Genomic DNA, 18,489 nt, shown 5'->3' on the forward strand with positions numbered 1-18,489 from the left:
AGGAGATCAGGGGCAGGAGCAGGAACAGATGAGCCATTGAGACAAGGAGCGAGCATGTGAACAAAAGCTTTTAGTGACCAAGTCGGCTTTTGTTAGTCAGCTCTTAAAGTTGTAAAAATATTGACGGAGCTTAGTCAGAATTTCTGCACACGTTTGGAAACACTAACATTTACAATATCTTGCAAATTAAATGCAAAGTGTGGATTTTGTTTTTAACTCATCTCTTGTACTGCCAGGCAATATCATCTTCTACTGGTAAGACAGCTAAGTACCTCTGCAAGTAACGTTATTGCCATCAAGGATCTGATCATCAGCACAGGCGCAGGATCTGCCATTAGGAATGGCGAGGCACAGACTGCTGCAGCCGCCATTGTTAACTCGACACGCGTTGGTTCCTACACGAAGTCAAAACAGTGTCACATCATCTTATATTTAATGGGAAAAGGGAAACAATAAGTAGCAGGATACGCACCTTGCTGCTGGTGTGCATCGTACACTCTGATCTCAAATATGGGCGGCCTCTCATTGCGGAGTAGAGTGACTGTTTTAGTGACTTGGTCCAGTTTGTAGATGCTGCCACCGCGGTACTCGTTCCAAAACAGAAATTGTTTGTAGTGGCATAAACCAAAGGCATGGTTAAGCTCCTGCCCCTCATACACCACCTGTTAAATCGAGAATGCATCTCAAATTCTAGTAGGATAAAATTGTAATCAGACACAATACGACAGTCCCAGAGTTTCACCAACCTTTCGCTCGGTGGTGTTTAGATAAACCATCTCAATGCGGTCGTAGTAAGCATCCACCCAGTACAGGATTCCCTGGGGAATGTCCAGACTCAACCCATTGGGCCACAGGACTGTTTTGCTAGTGAGGAACACTTGGTGATGCGAACCATCCATCCAAGCTTTCTTGATCTTGCCTCTGTTGCTCTCTGTGGGATCCTCCTCCCAGTCAGTCCAGTACATCCATCTGGGAGACAAGGCGAGGTATTACCACATTCGAAAGGTGAGACATTTCTGGATCTGACCTGCAGAACCTCTTAAATATAGCTTTACGCTGTGATGCAACATCCCACAACAAAACAAATGAGGGAGTATTGCCAGCTCCTACACATAAATGTGAGCAGCGAGTCAAACAAAAACCTGCCGTGTAAGCAGCCCACACAACTGCAAGGCACTCAAAACATACTTCATCTCAACTGAATGCTGATGGAAAGAACATTCATTAAGTTAACAGCCCCCTCCCTCAAGTCTCACCCGTGCTGGGGGTCCACAACAATGGCTCTAGGGTGGCTCATCTTGCCCTCAATGAGAATCTTGCGGGTTCGTGAAGCCTTCTCCAGCCTGGCAACACTGATAGTCTTCTTTGGTCCATCGTCTGTCCAGTAAAGATTATTTCCCATCCAGTCTACTGCTATTCCCTCTACCGTGTGGATACCTGAGATAAGCAGAAGTAGTCAGTGTGAAAAAGCTACTGGCTGTCCAATCCAAAAGAATAAATACGAATCTGAAATAAGCTGACTTCATTATTTTTTTTTAATCCACAAATTCTTTCTAGTAGCCTGAATTTTCAGTCTTTACCATCCTTCAGTATGACGTCTCTATCGGTGCCGTCTATCTTCTGCCGCCCGATGATGTAGCTCGTGGCATCAGCAAAGTATATGAATTCATTGGTGGCGTGGAAATCCAATGCTCGGGGGTTCATTAGGTTCTCGATCGGGATCATGTACTCATCGGGCACTTTAGCGTTCATGTCCATGCCCCTGATGACTCCAGGTCGACCCTTGCCATACACCAAGAACAGCTCGTGGTCCGGTTCTGCAGAGAAGCATCATAAAGCATCTGTCAGAGATTTTTAAACCACTGCTACTTTATTCTCATCTCCCATCATCAAGTCAAAAGCTTTTCATCTTTGTCGAATCGATTTCTTCACTCACTCTTGCAGGATTTGCCGTCGCTGCCGAGGCTGAAGCCCGAGCGGCAGCGGCAGGTTCGGGTCTTGTGGCTGTTGCTCAGCAGACATATGTCGGAGCAGCCTCCAGCTTTTCCGAACTGATCCAAAGCACACGCGTGACTACGCACTGAGCGGGGAAACAAGCGCGCAACAGTTATGTAACGATTCGCTTTGAAAAACCACATTTGCCTGGCAGTAACTGTTTCTAAAAGTCTCACTGCGCACCTTGAGGTTGACGTCTCTGATGGTACACGTGCAGCGCGGCTCCCCGATCTAACCGGGTCACCACCTGGAAGTCGGAGCTGTTGAAGCGGTTTACTCGAATCACGGTCGTTTTGGAGTTGAGGTTGCCTTCGTTCGAGTTTGTTGCATAGAGATAGTTCTCAAATACAGTCAGCCCATACAGATGCTCGATCTGAAATAAGATAGAGGAGAAAAACATTGAGGGGAAAAAAGGGATGTTGCATGTTAGACAGAATGGTCGTGTCCAAATTCACGGGCTGCTTCCTCCTGAGGCCGCATTTGTAGACCGATTACGTCACAGCGACGCGCCGAAGGCTGTCCAAATTCGTAGACTCCTCCAAATGCAGCCGACAAATGCGTCCTCCTTTTCCCCGAATTTGAAGGATGGGTCGGGTGTGTCCTTCTTGGCCTACCATATCCCAGAATTCATAGCGCGGCCCAGCCAAGCTCCAGTTTCCGACAATGGCAGCCGCTACTAAGTTTTAAAATTACTCTTATTAATCTTTCTGGGCCACAAAATAAACTTTAAACATATTTCCAGGCGAGAATGTGGGTTAGCTCGTTGATAATTAAAAATGAACACAAAAAACGGAGAAAGATTTCGGGGTGCATTTTCGATTTTCGTGCCGTGGCGCTGACAACCGGAAATACTCTGAATTAAGGGCGGGAGTAGATCGAGAAGGCTAGACCGTCCAATTCCATAGCAGTTTAATTCTGGCCTACCCAACCTTCTGAGGACCCGGCCCACGTAGACCGCGAAGGCCGGGTCCTCAGGAGGATGCAGCCCATGAATTTGGACACGACCAATATCTCTGCATTCTTAGCAAAAGGGTTTGCTCAAGCTGGCTGACTAATAGTTTGGGCAATATCGTTTGTGTACATCATTTTATCTTCAACACTGTCCTGCAAATCCATCTTAATTCAACTTGTCTATTGAGTAATTGATCAGTTTAAATTTAAGAATGTGAATCATCTCTGCAAGACAGAGAAAACTAGAGACAGACAGACAGACGGATAAAGAGCGAGCGTCTGAGTAAACTTGGCACAGAGCAGCACAAACGCTTCACCCCCCATCTGCTGTAAAGGAGAGAGGGGTCTTACTTTTATAAGGGTCTATTCTGTGCAGCTCTCCTCTACTGTCAGAAAGATGTATGGGCTGAGATCATATTACCTCCCTCCACCTCTCACACAAACACACCACAGTCCTGATTTCATTAAGATCATTACTTCCCTATAAGTTTGAGCCAAGCTCCACAAGGGCCAGACTATGTTTAGCGAGGCACTAGCCAGGAAAATCACACACTCTTTAAGTAATATCAATCAAGGCAATAAAAAGGACTTATCCCCAGGAGAGGCATGCACTCTTCGCCTGGACGCACAGGAGACGACGGGAAAAGAGCTTTTTCTCCAAACACACGATTAAATCAGAGATATGGAAAACAGATGTTTTGTGAGTGCTAAGCTGGGTTGATAAGATGCATGTAGAAGCTTTTATTCTTGAGTGCGTTTGTGTATTTCTTATGGTTACACCGATCCTCAAATCCTCACCATCAGACCCTGGATGATGGTGTGCCGATTCTTGCCCTCATAGTCCACCACTTCGATGTAATCCAGGTAAGCGTCCGCCCAGTACACCAACCTGTTCACCAGGTCTAAAGTGATACCGTGGGGGAAGACGATCTTACTGTCGACCAGCTTAGTGCGGTTTTGCCCGTCCATGTCACAACGCTCCACCCTCGGCGTAGACCCATAGTCTGTGAAGAACACTTTTCTGCAGCAGGGGGAAGAGGATAGATTTAAATTACAGAAGGTTTCACAGAAAAGGAAATGGACTAGATAAATTTAGTTGACACAACTAGGACTGTATTAGACATCGGAATTAAGTGAAATGATTTAAAGACAATCGAAAAAAGAGAAATGATCCTTTTAAAAGGAACTACACCAGATAACAGATTGTCAGTATCAGGAACCTGAAACAACCAACATGGAAGTATTTATGTCAGAAAGAAGGATCCCGTCTAGGTCTGCGTCTTGAGAAAGCGCTCTGATTTTCGCCTGGCTGCTTGGTCAGCATGTCGCCGGATCATAAGACAGCATTTTCCTGTTGAGCAGTGCTAAAACAGGATGAGGGCAACCTTAAGTCAAGGAGCCTGGAGGCAAATACAGACCCCATCACTGGGTCCAGGGCGATGCCTTTAGGGTTGTACAGCTCTTGGTCCAGCAGGGTCACGCAAGTTTTGCCGTTCTTGTTGCAGACAAACACCCGGTCGTCCACGTCATCCACAAAGTAGAAGTTGCCAGTCAGCCAGTCTATAGCCATCTGCTCCACATCTGATGGACGCAGAGGAGAGAAAGGGAGAGGATGAAACAACAGGATAAAAAAAGAAAGAAAAAACAGGGTTGTGGGAGTACAGTCATATAACTCTTAGTCATAAACCACAATAAATCCAAATACTCTTAATTTTATGATATCAGGAACCGTTCCAAGAACACCTGCTATCTTGATACAAAAAATAAAAAATAGCAGCAATGAATTAATGTTATTTATTGTGTAATCTTGCAGGTTGTCCATTACAAACATTCCACTTGTGTTTGATTAAGGCATGTAGAGTGTGGGGAAGGAAAGGAAAAGAAAAAGGTGTGTTAAGAGTTAGAGGTGAAGTCCAGCACTTTCTAAACTTTGTGAACTCTTATCAGGGAGTAAGACAGAATTCCCTCGCAGACCTCAAGTCTGCAGACATGCTCTTGTGTAAGATTATTAAGTGTTAAGCTGACACTGACGCATTAATTGCATGTGTGCAGCGCACAAGGGTCTACATGATTGCTAATATGAGTCAAACTGACCCGAAACTCTTGCGACACCAAGGATGTCAAAACTTTGTATCTGTTTTAAGTCAGTTTAAGGAAGGAACTTTGCAGATGGATGCATGTTTTAACAGATTCCACTTCATATTCTTTGAAAGCAAACCAGATCACTACACACACACACACACAACCACACACACTATCAAAGTGACCACACTTGCTCTTGTTTACATATGCTCCCATTAACCATTTCAAGTGTGTTAACCTGAGATAACTTTCCAAACCTCTGCTAAAATTCCCAACTCTTCATTATATGCATTTAGATTATAATATAAACTGTGATAAGAAGTTTTTTTAAAGGATGTAAACAGATCAAATCTAATGGCTCTCTTACACTAGACTGAAAGTAGGGTGGCAATATCCTCGTTAGGTAGAGTTAAATAAATAAATAAATAGGCGGCTACCTGCTGATGGCACTGAATCTTTTCCACAATCACCACAGCTACTTGCAATCAGACTGCAGGTACTGTGGTGATCAACTGGTTGTCCAGTTGGAGCGTTGCTGGTCACCGCGTGCATCGTGCAACACTCTTGAGCAACACATTCAACCACTCACAATCATACAGTGGTCGAGGCAACCTGTCTCCAAACAATTACATTTTGTCTCAGACTGACTGCCATCGCTCTCAGACAGATTGGCAGGTTTGTAAATAACTGTCGTCCAGTTTGTAAATGCAGACAGTTTGCCAGAATGTTGCAATCAGTTTGAGTCAATCTGTAGTTTTTGCCAATCTATCACAGTTAATTGTTTGTAATCGCCAACGTGTCCCCATTTAATCATCTTAGACACCAAAAACTGTTTTTGGATGGAGACCACATCATGACCAAAATCAGAAAGCGCCAACTTTAATTTGGGCTGCATGCATTAACACATCTGAAAGTGAGCCAGTAACCTCTCCCCAAGCTTTGAGCATTTAAAGAAATAACTGCACTGGAACGCTGCAGCAACGCTTCGATCAAAGCTACACAGAACTTCAAAATGCAAGAACTACATGAGATTTGAAGTTTGCTTGATGAAAGGCCATAAATAACAAAGAAGATTGATAACTCTGACCATCTCACATCAAAACCGACTATACATTAACTAAACTAAAAAACAACATGGCCAAACGTATATATATATATATATACAAGCAAGTAGCAAATGTTCAGCAGTCCTGCGTGTTTCAAAAACACCAGAATTCTGACAAAAGAAAAAGTTTCTCATGAAGTTAAAAGGGATAGTGATATTCCCATTGGTATCTCTTCTAAAACCCAACTCTACAAAAATCCAGCTGGAAGCACGCCTGCACAAGGCATTGATTAGACTCATATACAGAGTACAGACACAGTTGTGCAACCCAGTGACTGCTGCGTTGTGTAACAACCTACGGAGCCCCTTACTCCAGAGAGCCAGGCAGTCTGTTGACGTCTCCACTGATGCAGCTTCTGGTAAGTGGAAAGTTTGCTGGGAAACTGAATGAACCCACTTCTTTCTTCTCATCTAACCACTCTACCCTCACAACCCCCTTTTTCTCTTCCTGCCTGTTACACCTACAGCTTAAAGCACTTGGAGGAAAGCATACAAGGACGCAGCCTTAGCAGTTCTTCAAACTAGACAAATGTATTCTTATATTTACATGTCAGTACAAAGCAGGAAAGATGGTGATTTTTCAGCTTCCATAATCCTCTTTGTGCCAAGAAGATCCCATTAATCTGCACAAAAACGTCACTGACCCCTAAAGAGCAGAGTTTTAGGAGTTCTGCGATTATGCTCGTCTACAGGGACGTGACATTTGACCTCTATTTAAGAGGCAGTTATACTATGGCAAATCTCCCCCTGGAACAAGTAAAAAGGAGATGTAATTACCTAGATAGGAAGATCTGATGAAAGACAAAAGCCTTACATGAAACCTTCTGAAAAAGATGCCCAAAAAGGAGAAGTTAGAAGGAGACAGGAAACATCAGAAAGACAGACGTGGTGAGATGTGCTGGTCCCTGCTGTGGAGTTCCGCTTAGAGGGTGGAGAGGATGGGACGGGTCAGCTCTGCTCTCCTTTTATCTTCACAGTAGGAGAATTAAACATGCAGACAGAGCTGGCCACATCTGGAACCTTTGTACACTTATCTGCGCTTCTCTTTCAGGCTCCCAAAAGCTATAAATCAACCAGTTCATGTGAACCCTGCATCAACCCTACACCCATCCCCAAGTCTGCCCAGCGTGCTATTAGAGCACCTGATCCCTGCTTCTATTAAACAGAACAGACATAAGCAGTTTATACACATGAATGTCCAGTGAATCAGGTCCAGACATTGTCTGCAGCTTCCTTTTCACACATGTAGCGGACAGCAGGAGATTACCATGTCAGAGAGATACTTACTACCTGAAATACTATGTTTGGTTTAGGCGACGGTTGCTGCCAGGTTTCACAGGATGTGACACAAAGCAGCACGCTCACGTCCTTACTGTCTGTTCTCTGGACAATCACCTCCTTTATTAAGCCTAAAGTACATTACACAGACGCCGCACTAAGGGACCTGGAATGACAAAATTAGTTTAAAGCCTGGTCCGACACATTCGCCTATTTTAATTGTCACAAGAAATTCCTCTGGGTAGCATCTGGAAAAGTTCAGGGCAGAAGCGAATATGTTAAAACCTCTATAGCGAACAGGTTTGGACCAGTTTTATGAGCCGATTTTGAGTTGAAGGAGGTTGTACGGGTGCGCTCTTATCTCAAAATGCTTTATTTTTTAAGTGTCACAGTAACAAGGATACAGAGGAAAACAATATATAATGAAAAAATCCAACAAAAGAACAGATGAAAGTGTCAAATCTCACTTCATGTAACATAATGTTACTAAGTAATGGCTGAACGACTCAAAGGTATTTGGGTTCGTGCGCGTGCTGAAGTGACCTGACTGGACATGACTTGAGACGGCTCGAGGAATGTAAAGGGTGTTCAGGCAGAAACCAACAGAGGAATGTGAATACCATTGATATGACCCCTCACATATACATATTGCTTCAAGGTGTATCATATAACTACCTTCGGTTTCTCATTCTCAATTTCATCCTTCCCTTTAAATTTCATTTGGTGTTTCTCCCGCTTCCACACCTCACAATAATTAAAAGAGCTCACTATCAGGGAACGCAGACTCGGGTTTGCATACCAGAAACAGAAAAATCTGTGATTCGATTAAATTAAATTATATATTGCCAAATCATAACCACAGTCACCTCAATGCATTTTATATTGTAAGTAGGGATGCAACGATACCAATTTTTTCCAAACCGATACGATACCGATACTTGGATCTGAGTACTTGCCGATACAGAGTCCAAAAAACGATACTTCTACCACACACACACAAATGCATTTAATTGGAAGACAGGTTTTATTATATTCCCTGCCGATAAAAAATAAAATCTTAATAAAAATGACCACAAAAAAATTTCAAGTGAAAAATAAGCACTTCTGTTAAATTATTGCAGAGTCTCCACATTGTAATTTTACAAAATATCACTGAACTATTGGCACTGTCTCAAGCTTTCAGAATAATAAATAAACACTTCTGTTTGGAATAAAATAAATACAAATTAGGTTTGCGAATAAATTAAACTTTTAAATTATTGCAGAGTGTCCATACTGTAAACAAACAAACAAAATAATTATTATAAAATAAATAATAAAAAAAATAATAATTGGCCCCCTAGTGGCCAATCTAAAAAACTACAACAGAAATGACAAGCCACCTGATTAATGAAATAAGTTGGTATCGGTTAACTTTTACGAGTATGAGTACACACACATTTTACAGTATCGGCCCCGATACCCGATACCAGTATCGGTATCGGTGCATCCCTAATTGTAAGGTAAAGACCCTAACAGAGAGAAAACCCCAAACCAGATGATCCCACATGAGCAAGCAGTTGGCGACAGTGGGAAGGAAAAACTCCCTTTAACAGGAAGAAACCCGGACAACCAGGATCAGGAATAAGGAGCCATCTGCCACGACCAGTTGTGAGTTTTGACTCTTTTATTAAAATGATAATAACATTCTGTGTGACTGTGGACATTTTCTATATCAAATCAGATCACAGATTCCTAAATTTATGCGAGAGCTGCAGTGAGTATGTCAAAGGTATTTTCAGTATGACATCTGATATCTGACACTCGCCGAATACATTAATCAGCAGTGCTTCTTCAGGTTGATGAAATGTTTTTCCCCGATATAACTGTGCTGTGCTTTCAAGAAGACGGGGTTCAAAAGAGCACTGGACCAAAAAGCCGACACAATAAGGGAGACGGGATATGACGGACTCATGACTGAATCAATAGACTGGAAAAACCCCAGAGTTTCTAAAGCTCCTAGCCTCTGCCCCAGCTGTCAACAGTGACGACTATTACACAAGCTTCATTTGAAGTGGATATGAGCCAAGGCACTTTCAATCATGACACAGGTTTTGTGTCCCACACTTCAGGGTCTACACACCCCAGATTCTCCACTTGTTTTCTTCCTGTCTGCTGTTCTTCGCCTGGGGCCAGGTTCTCAAGGGAAAGCTTCTCACGTGCACGTGTGTGTTTACGAGCATGCAAACCACGCCCTTGCTTTTTGTGTTTTGTCTGCAAATTCTGCCCCCATTCTTAGAGAGTAACGACTCTGTCAGCCAGGCGAATAAAAACAGACCTTGGCAGGCTTGCAATCGCAGATAATTCATTTCAGCATTATATGACTCTCTCAGTAGGAAGTAATCATATACTGTGCACATCCATTTGTGTGCATCTGGTTGTTACTCGGAGCCTGTGAGTTCAGACAATGCACAATGACAATGCTACCGTCACAAAACAGATGTGCTGCCTATCCACCACATCTCAGAGGACAAAATGTACAGTCCTGGGAAAGACTTGTCTGGCAAACCCTAGTGCCAAATACCATCACGTAAGAGACCAGTGTCTGATCATACTAGCATGGGTCAAACAAAAGCAGCGGAAAAATACTTTTCCAGGCTTCTGAAAAGCTCCGCACAGTCAGTACATGAATCAAACTTCCCAGCAGTTTGCTTTTACCTGTCAAGAAGTATGCAAATGAATAGCTAAAGGCTTGCTGGCAGCCTTGTATGTATTATATAACTAAGTCTGCTACACACACGTTGCTTCTATGGGATAGTTTAGTGGTGTGTCAGAGTGCCCCTGTTCTTTAGAGGAGAAAAAATCTTTTGAAAAATAAAGTTGGCCTCAGCATTTCTTCCTGGCACTTTCAAGTTGGTTTGAGCTGCTTTTGGGAGACGAGCTTACAGTAGAGTTTGAGCTAGCAAACCCACAGCTGACCACTTTTAAAGAAAACAGGAAAATATGAACTATGTCAACAACTGTTTGTAAACTGCTACTCACGGTGCAAGCTGAGAGAGATGTTGATGGTGCGGTTGTTACTGACAGACTTCAGGTCTTGGATGCTGGCACACTTAAGCTGGGTGGCAGTGGGCGTATCGCCCACATCTATCCAGCAAACAGTCTCCTCCGCATAGATGAAGTCCATAGCCATGGTCTGTTTGGTGGCGATGGAAGGAACCCGGGTCGCGGAGCCACTCAGGGAGGTGCATCGGATGTTGTTAAGGTTGGCGATCAGCAGAACAGGCAGACGGTCCACAGGCTCTGGGTGAGGTTAACAATTTTTTAAGTAGAGGAGAGAAAATATTAGGAAGGAATATGATCTCCTGCATAATGTTTTGGCCATCCATTTCCTGGTTCAGCATGAACTATAATCATTGGGCTCTGTCGAGTCCTGTCCACCCCCTCACCATTTTTGGCTTTGCAGGAGCGGTTGTCTGGCTGCAGGAGATAGCCCTCCACACAGCTGCAGGTGTAGCTGCCTTCAGTGTTTGTGCATGTCTGACTGCATGTTCCATACACACCACACTCATTGAAATCTACACAAAGAAACACAAAAGCGCATTAACACACACAGTAAATGATGAAACTTTAAGATAGTACTCTCTTCTCTTCCAAAGGCTGGTTGAATCACCTCTACATGCTGTCCCCTGCACTCAGCAAACAGATGGTTACTTTCTGTTTGTCTTAGGCCAAACTAAAACGAATTTGCCAAATCACCACCCACCTTTACATTTCTTTCCATCTGCAGCAACCTCGTAACCATCTCCACAGTAGCAACGAGGCCCATCATGAGTCACTGCACAGCCAATCTCGCACCCATGGGAGGCACAGTCTGGTGCGTTTGCTAAACCAGGGAAAACAGAGCAACATAGAGCGTGTTAAATACTGCTGAAACATGAATACTATTAAGGATAGCACGGATGATCCCAGGGCAATGCATGTTATCGTGTCCAATCCCATCCTGTCTTACAGGACTGCAAGACTGCGAGTGCATGTGAATGTGTGTATGAGAGACCAAAGGACTGTGGATAAGCGTGTGTATTCATCTGTGCATGTGACAGACACCGTGATTTGAGAGCTTCTTCTTTTCCAGCCTCAGAGGGAACTCACGGTCACATCCTTTTGGCATGAAATGAAAGAGGGGAATCCGCACATCCTCTCATCATGGCCTCTGTAGGTTGTGCATGAGCATGCAGAGGTGTGTGTCGGGGCAAGAGCATGAATAGGGTTGTGTGGTTGTGATAGATTCTTGTCACATGACACTGTTCATGAGTCCAGTACTAAATACATTAAAACAGTATGTACTGTAGGGCTGCCACAAACGATTATTTTGATAGTCGACTAGTCACCGATTATTTTTGCGATTAGTCGACTAATCAGATCATGCATCCATTGGAGGTAAAACGTACAGCTTATTGCACCAGCAGCACCTGCTCTTATATAACTATCATTAGCTTACAGCTTTAAGTGTTTAAGGTATGTGCTCTCACGGCTCTAGTGAGCCTAGCCCCCGGCTAGCCATCGAGCTAGTGGCTAATAGACGTCTCCGAAAACGTCGGAGCACTTTTGAAAATATGCGGTGTCTTGATAAACTGAGCAGATATTTGAGGTTTACACAGCTACATTCTCGCATGAAAATATGTTAAACGTTTATTTTGTGACCCAGAAAGAATAATAAGAGTAATATTAAAACTAACTAGCTGCCGCCATTGTTGGAAACTGAGCAGGGCCGCGCTATGAATTATGGGACACAGCTTCTTCTTCTTCGGAATTTAACGGCAGCTGGCATCCTTGTACATGCAGTGCTGCCATCTTCTGTTTCAGTCCGTTATTACACTCTTAAATCCTACTACTTATTCCTGCGTCTTTTGGGATCTTACAAAGCTTCAAACGACACATCGACTATTTTATCAGTCGTCGACGATTTTGATAGTCGACGTAATCGTGACTAGTCGACTAATCGTGGCAGCCCTAATGTACTGTTTGTCATGGTGCTTTAAGGTGACTTTTTCCTCATTCAGTGAGGATTTCCAAAGCCCCCTCAGCAGAGACGCATATAAATCGTTTCATATTCCAAAGTAAAGTACACAGATGCATCAGTGTTCACCATACAACTATTTGCATTAAAACAAACATTTTTGTAAAAGGAACTTCCAACCACTTTAAGTCATTACTTATTTTGCTTATATTTAAAGACTGGCTGCTCAATTACCAGATTAACAAGTCAATTCTTTTTTAAAATTGGTTTTAGGACTGATTATTAGCTAGATAAGAATTCAGAATCTTCTAACCTCATATCAATATGAACAACAGGACCGAGGAGAGAAAGCATAGAAAAAAAACCTTAAGGTTAAAGCAAATTTCCCCCCAAAAAATAGAAAAGATAAGTAAAAAAGGAGGCTTCGAGCAGCACAAAGACATTTAGCCCAACCTCCAACAAAAAAAATGTAATTGTTCATACACTATGTGTACTGCAGCTAGTCGTGGCACAGCTGTGAAGAGTGGAGACTGGACCTATTGAAGGACCCTTATTATATAAAGCCTGTGGCACTTTAGGCAATAATGACTCTTTTGTTGTGGCCCCGTTGAAAGGAAAAGTCTCCCAGCAAACATTGTGGCCCATATCGAATCCATTCAGCAAGGCTCACGCTGTGAGAGACCACAGGCAAGCAGAGAGCTAAAATACCCAGCATGTTTACCCCAGCCCAGGTTCATGGATCCCATTTAGCAAAGGCTGGGTGATACAAAGTGACATTAAACTTAAATATTATATATTATATTAAGGAATATTCTAATATTAAGGGACTATTCTATTATATACCATAAATACTGTTCATAAAAATCCAACAAATGAAAAATTATTAAGTGAAATCTGTAATGATCCGTTATAATAACGGTCCTATGAATTAAAAAGGATGATTTGGTTTTCATACGTTTGACAGAGTTTGGTCAAAGTAGGTTCTGGATTTAAATGGAGAGCGAATTCATGTTAAAATTAAGGCTAATGTATCGCTGAACAAATGTAATATTTTACCTTAGTCACAGTTAAAAAAAAAGATTGTGGGATGTGAATATGAAAAACGTACTTGATCCAACCTCAGAGGAGAACAGATTTATGGAGAAAGAAATGAAGGAACAATTAAAAAAAGAAAAGAAAAACAAGGAAGTGAAGGGAGAGAAGGCTGGAGGTGTAAAGAGCGCATACGGGACTCGAGGATGAGGTTAGAACGTTCCAGCCCAAAGCAAACAAACAACAGCTGTGTGTCAGACGATTGACCAGAGCTAATGAAGCAAACAAATCACACAGTGACACACTGGAGACCTTCAGTCTTAAACCAGCACGCCAGAGTCATTGATCCTGTTACTGCAAGGATGGCAACCCTCAATTTCACTATAGACCTCGATGTGGAAGAAGGGAGACATCTGATGTGAGGACGAGTAGGCTGAAGAGTTTTTAAACAACAATTTTAGTCTTTAAATTCATGTAAACACTCAAGAAAATATGATTCATGTATAGTAATGACAGAAAAGGTTGGTACTCGAACTCTGAGGTTTCAGCAAAATCCCACCAATATGTGTGTATTCTGACTATTTGTGCTAAATTAGGGCCTTCAATTAACACACACACACACACGAGTAAATGGTGTGATTAGCACAACACAATAGCATGAATATGATGAATAATAATAGGAGAGAGGGCAGAGATGGAAAGAAGGGAAGAACTGTCCTTGGACTAATTTGCTCAGCCCATGAGGACATTTATGAAAGTTGGCATTTTCCTCTAAAACCCGATCATGATGCTGACAGACTGGCTGCAGCAGTGACACAGGCTGAATGAGAGTGTTGAGTTCATGCAGTTAAAAAACAAATGAGTGACTTAATAAATGTCAACAAAAGACAATTTATCATAATCTATCCAGCAAGTGGCTTGAAAATGAATCAGCTTTATTTTATAAAAAGCCTTTATTTCTATACATGATATCATAACTGTATAAAGAGGCGATTTCAGCGTGTGACATTTTAAAGGAAGGCGTTTCACATTCTTTGTGCTCTCACTGTCTGCAGACAAGTTTACACAGGCTTTTGCCTTCAACATGCCACAGACGGAAGCCTCACATTATCCTCCGTCGTGTCATTAAATGATGTCACGTTCACGTTTTTTGGCCCCATGTTTTGTAAAAAAAAATAAATAAAAAAGTTCTGGCAATCTGAAGATTTCTTTTTAAAAATGGTCCATATGTGCAGCTTACATGTTTTAGCAGTTCACATTAAATATGATGTTATTGTATCTCGAGTTGAGACGCTTCAATCCCTTAAGCTACTTTGTGACTGTGAGCATTACAATTGTGGATTCCATCACACACTTTATATTGTAGCAGCTGATGGCAAAAGCTAACATTACTATAAAGCTATATGTCAGTGAGCATACAATGTATCTACTGCCAGTTATTTGCAGGCTCGATAATCAAATAGGGCAAAGTAACCGTTTGCAAACACACATAGTGCAGCTTGAGTAATGAGCAAACAGTAGCTAGCTTATTCCCAAACAGTGGCAGTACGCTGCCCACATGTCTAAATTTAAACTTGCACAAACGTACAACGACTCACAAAGTACACCTGCTGTAGCACAAAACATTCCCGTGCATGGCAGCAGCACAACTTGCTAAATAAATTTAATGCATCCATTTTCTTTTATCTTCAGCCAATGATCATTTATGATTAGATTACAGTACTGCCTTCACTTTTAACTGCAGCCCATAAACCAATTTAGGTCAAGACCCACTCATGAATGAAGCTCATAATGTAGTATTTCCACAGGCAGCTTCAAGTCCGATTGAAGTCCGATGACCGATTGTCATTGCACAGTTACACAATGGAACGTGAAGGACAATTAAAGCTCTGCATAAACAACAGCGATAGGTCACAACAATAATCAGGGTTCCAGTGGGGTGCCTTGAAAGAGAGAGGGGGGGGGGGGGGGAGTCTCAATAACACTGCCATGACCCCATTTTTTCTTTCCTTGTCAATCATTGACATCTACGAGGCAGGTCTAAAGCTGCGTCTTGAAAGAGAGGCTTCCTCACCCTCAAAGAAAAGACAAACGCAGGCCTGCAAATCAACCACCTACACGACAGAAGGACTTCATAACTGCCAACTGTCTATTTGATTAAACAGGTTTCATTTACTTGGTTTGAACTCTCGCAAAGCCACATGGTAAAATGTACTTTTCAAATGCTCTTGTCCTGAGCAAGGCACAAAAAAATAATATACATCGCATTTATCTGCAATATTAACAATAAACTACAACTACTATCTCGAGGTTGTATGCTTCAGTTCGCTAGTGAAGCTTCAGTTTGCATCCATGTCTTTGCAGACTCATTGTATACATTCATGTCACAATGACACCGTGTTCATATTTTTGCTTCTGTAGACCAACACAGCAGATTCAAAATGAAGTGAACAGTATAATGACTGAAGTGTAGTCTTCAAGAGGTTTGACAAAATTATGTCATAATTAACTTTTGGAAGTTGCAGTTATTTTCTGACCACTCAAATATTTGGATGGCCTCGTTTGCATTAAATACCTGCACATTAAGAGGTCCAATGAACAGCTAGAAACACTTGGAACCAACTCCAGATCTTTTATGTCTTTAATATATGAAACAGCGAGGACACTGGATACAACTGGCCATGAACATACTTATTATTCAATGCTTTGGTTCCTTTTGAGCTTGGATGAGTAAGTCCAACATTTTCTGAACAATATTCTGTTAAACATCCTGAATTAAAGTTGACATGGCTTGACTGCTTTACTTCAAAGAGCAGTTTTCAAATTGTGTGTCCTTGTCCAAATCTATAGACCTGTGTACCCGTGTAGTGAAGGCTCCGGCCACAGACTTTATCAGACGATATGATCACCATTACTTTATTATCTTATTAGACATTAATGCAGTTTAATAATATCAATTTAACAGCGACCTTCCTCTTTGACAACCTACTTTTGTTCCTAGATTTAATATGGGATGACCAGAATATAAAGGTGGATGATATCATCTTTTTCTAATTTGCTCCATCTAGTATAATCACGCAAGATTAGATTTAAAGGTGACCAACATTAGAGTATAGGGATGCACCGATACCGATACTGGTATCGGGGCCGATACTGTAAAATGTATGTCTACTCATACGCGTAAAAGTTAACCGATACCATGAACCGATACCAACTTATTTCATTAATCAGAGGGTGGCTTGTCATTTCTGTTGTAGTTTTTAAGATTGGCCACTAGGGGGCCAATTATTATTTTATTTATTATTTATTTTATAATTTTTTACATTTTATTATTTATAAAATAATAATTATTTTGTTTGTTTGTTTACAATATGGACACTCTGCAATAATTTAAAAGTTTATTTTATTCTCAAACCTAATTTGTATTTATTTGATTCCAAACAGAAGTGTTTATTTATTATTCTGAAAGCTCGAGACAGTGCCAACAGTTCAGTGATATTTTGTAAAATTACAATGTGGAGACTCTGCAATAATTTAACAGAAGTGCTTATTTTTCACTCGAAATTTTTTTGTGGTCATTTTTATTAAGATTTTATTTTTTATCGGCAGAGAATATAATAAAACCTGTCTTCCAATTCATTGTATTTGTGTGTGTGTGTGGTAGAAGTATCGTTTTTTGTACTCTGTATCGGCAAGTACTCAGATCCAAGTATCTGTATCGTATCGGTTTGAAAAAATTGGTATCGTTGCATCCCTATTAGAGTATATTCATGCATTTGTGTTATAATTTCACTGATAATTATAAATGTTTGCATACAGTCAGGTGTCAAATTAACTGTCAGATTCACATCCCATCAAAGCACTAATGTTGATTCCCTTTTATACAGTACATAAAGCAAGCTGCTTAACCCCAAGGCTTTCCGCATACTGTGAAAAAACATATTTTAGAAAGCTTGAAATACCGTGCAGCATTCCCCTTTCTAACCGCTTGTCAAAAACTTTGACAGAATTACTCAGAAAGGCTGAATCACAAAGTGTGCTTTCAAATATCAGTGGCCAGGTTTACTTGCACAACCTGGCAGTTTGCACGAGCAAACACTACGAAGCTTGTGAAAGCCTTTTCCCTGACATGAGGTGGTCTCACAAATGCCAAACGTTCTGGACACACAGCTCGTGTGTTTGGTTGCACGAGTAAGAATGTGACTTTGTGAGTGTATATTTGTGTGCACATGTGAGGGCATGCATGTATGCATTACAGGCACACAACACGCCGGTGTGTTTAAGCACTTATGTGCGTAGAGCGCTGCCTGACTGAAAACAGCTGGAGCTGTGTCCTCAGGGACAGGCAGTGCATGTTGTAACGGGATGACATCATCACCGCATTGCATAAAAGGCTTGTGTAGCAGTGATGACCGCTGTGTGGGTTACTAACACTTTCACCCACACTGTGGTCCAACACATCTCGTTTTCTTCTGGTCTCAACTAATCACACAAACTTTTTTTTTGTAATGACTCAACTCAGTGTGGAGGACGTACGGATTAATATTTATACAGAGCTCACGATTACTCTTTGAGCACACGGAAGGAAGCAAACTGAAAATAGAGATAGAAGCTTGCATCAAATGCCTAAAGCTGTAAACTGATACAAGGATAAAGCCAATAAATGATAAAGAGATCAGATCTCTGTGCTGCTGATAGTGGAACAGACATCAGACGCTTTGGTTAATATGTTTTTTTAAATGGCAAAAGCTTAGCCAAAGTTTGAGAGCTCAGCAGACTCGCCCTTGATCCAGGTCTGTGATACTCTGAAACTTTACTGTTGATGGTAAATATCTGATTTAGATTTAGGGAAAAGAACAGCATGATGGAAAAGGAGAGGCACAAAATGACGAACGCACATGTCCCAGCGTTGAGTCAGAGCTCTGTCAAGGCCAATACTCTTCTGCACTTCTGCAAAGAGAGTACTTGAACTAAGAGTTTACATCAAATATCAGCTCATAGTAATGCATATTAGAAGTCTGCCCCACTCTCTCCAAACAGCTGCTGT

The 18,489-nt window shown here is 41.7% G+C and overlaps 2 protein-coding genes across 3 annotated transcripts in view; both read right to left on the bottom strand.

The window, feature by feature from the left end:
- Positions 1-18,489, bottom strand: part of LOC146495417 (low-density lipoprotein receptor-related protein 1-like) — an 85,906-nt gene that overhangs the window by 41,946 nt on the left and 25,471 nt on the right. For both annotated transcript variants that reach the window (XM_085144678.1, XM_085144677.1), the window contains exons 4-15: positions 11,157-11,276; positions 10,840-10,968; positions 10,433-10,693; positions 4,365-4,527; positions 3,745-3,967; positions 2,179-2,368; positions 1,937-2,080; positions 1,581-1,817; positions 1,257-1,437; positions 747-969; positions 473-662; positions 273-395 (exon numbers count right to left, since the gene is read on the bottom strand). In XM_085144678.1, coding sequence (XP_085000804.1) covers positions 273-395; positions 473-662; positions 747-969; positions 1,257-1,437; positions 1,581-1,817; positions 1,937-2,080; positions 2,179-2,368; positions 3,745-3,967; positions 4,365-4,527; positions 10,433-10,693; positions 10,840-10,968; positions 11,157-11,276 — 2,184 coding nt within the window. The remainder of the gene's footprint in view (positions 1-272; positions 396-472; positions 663-746; positions 970-1,256; positions 1,438-1,580; positions 1,818-1,936; positions 2,081-2,178; positions 2,369-3,744; positions 3,968-4,364; positions 4,528-10,432; positions 10,694-10,839; positions 10,969-11,156; positions 11,277-18,489) is intronic.
- LOC146495419 (protein lifeguard 2-like) overlaps positions 12,576-18,489 on the bottom strand; it is a 74,641-nt gene continuing 68,727 nt past the window's right edge. The window contains exon 12 of the mRNA XM_085144709.1: positions 12,576-18,074. Within this exon, the coding sequence (XP_085000835.1) occupies positions 18,069-18,074 (6 nt within the window). The 3' untranslated portion in view covers positions 12,576-18,068. The remainder of the gene's footprint in view (positions 18,075-18,489) is intronic.

The sequence above is a fragment of the Neolamprologus multifasciatus genome, chromosome 20 (assembly GCF_963576455.1).
Source record: "Neolamprologus multifasciatus chromosome 20, fNeoMul1.2, whole genome shotgun sequence".
NCBI classification, from domain to species: domain Eukaryota; kingdom Metazoa; phylum Chordata; class Actinopteri; order Cichliformes; family Cichlidae; genus Neolamprologus; species Neolamprologus multifasciatus.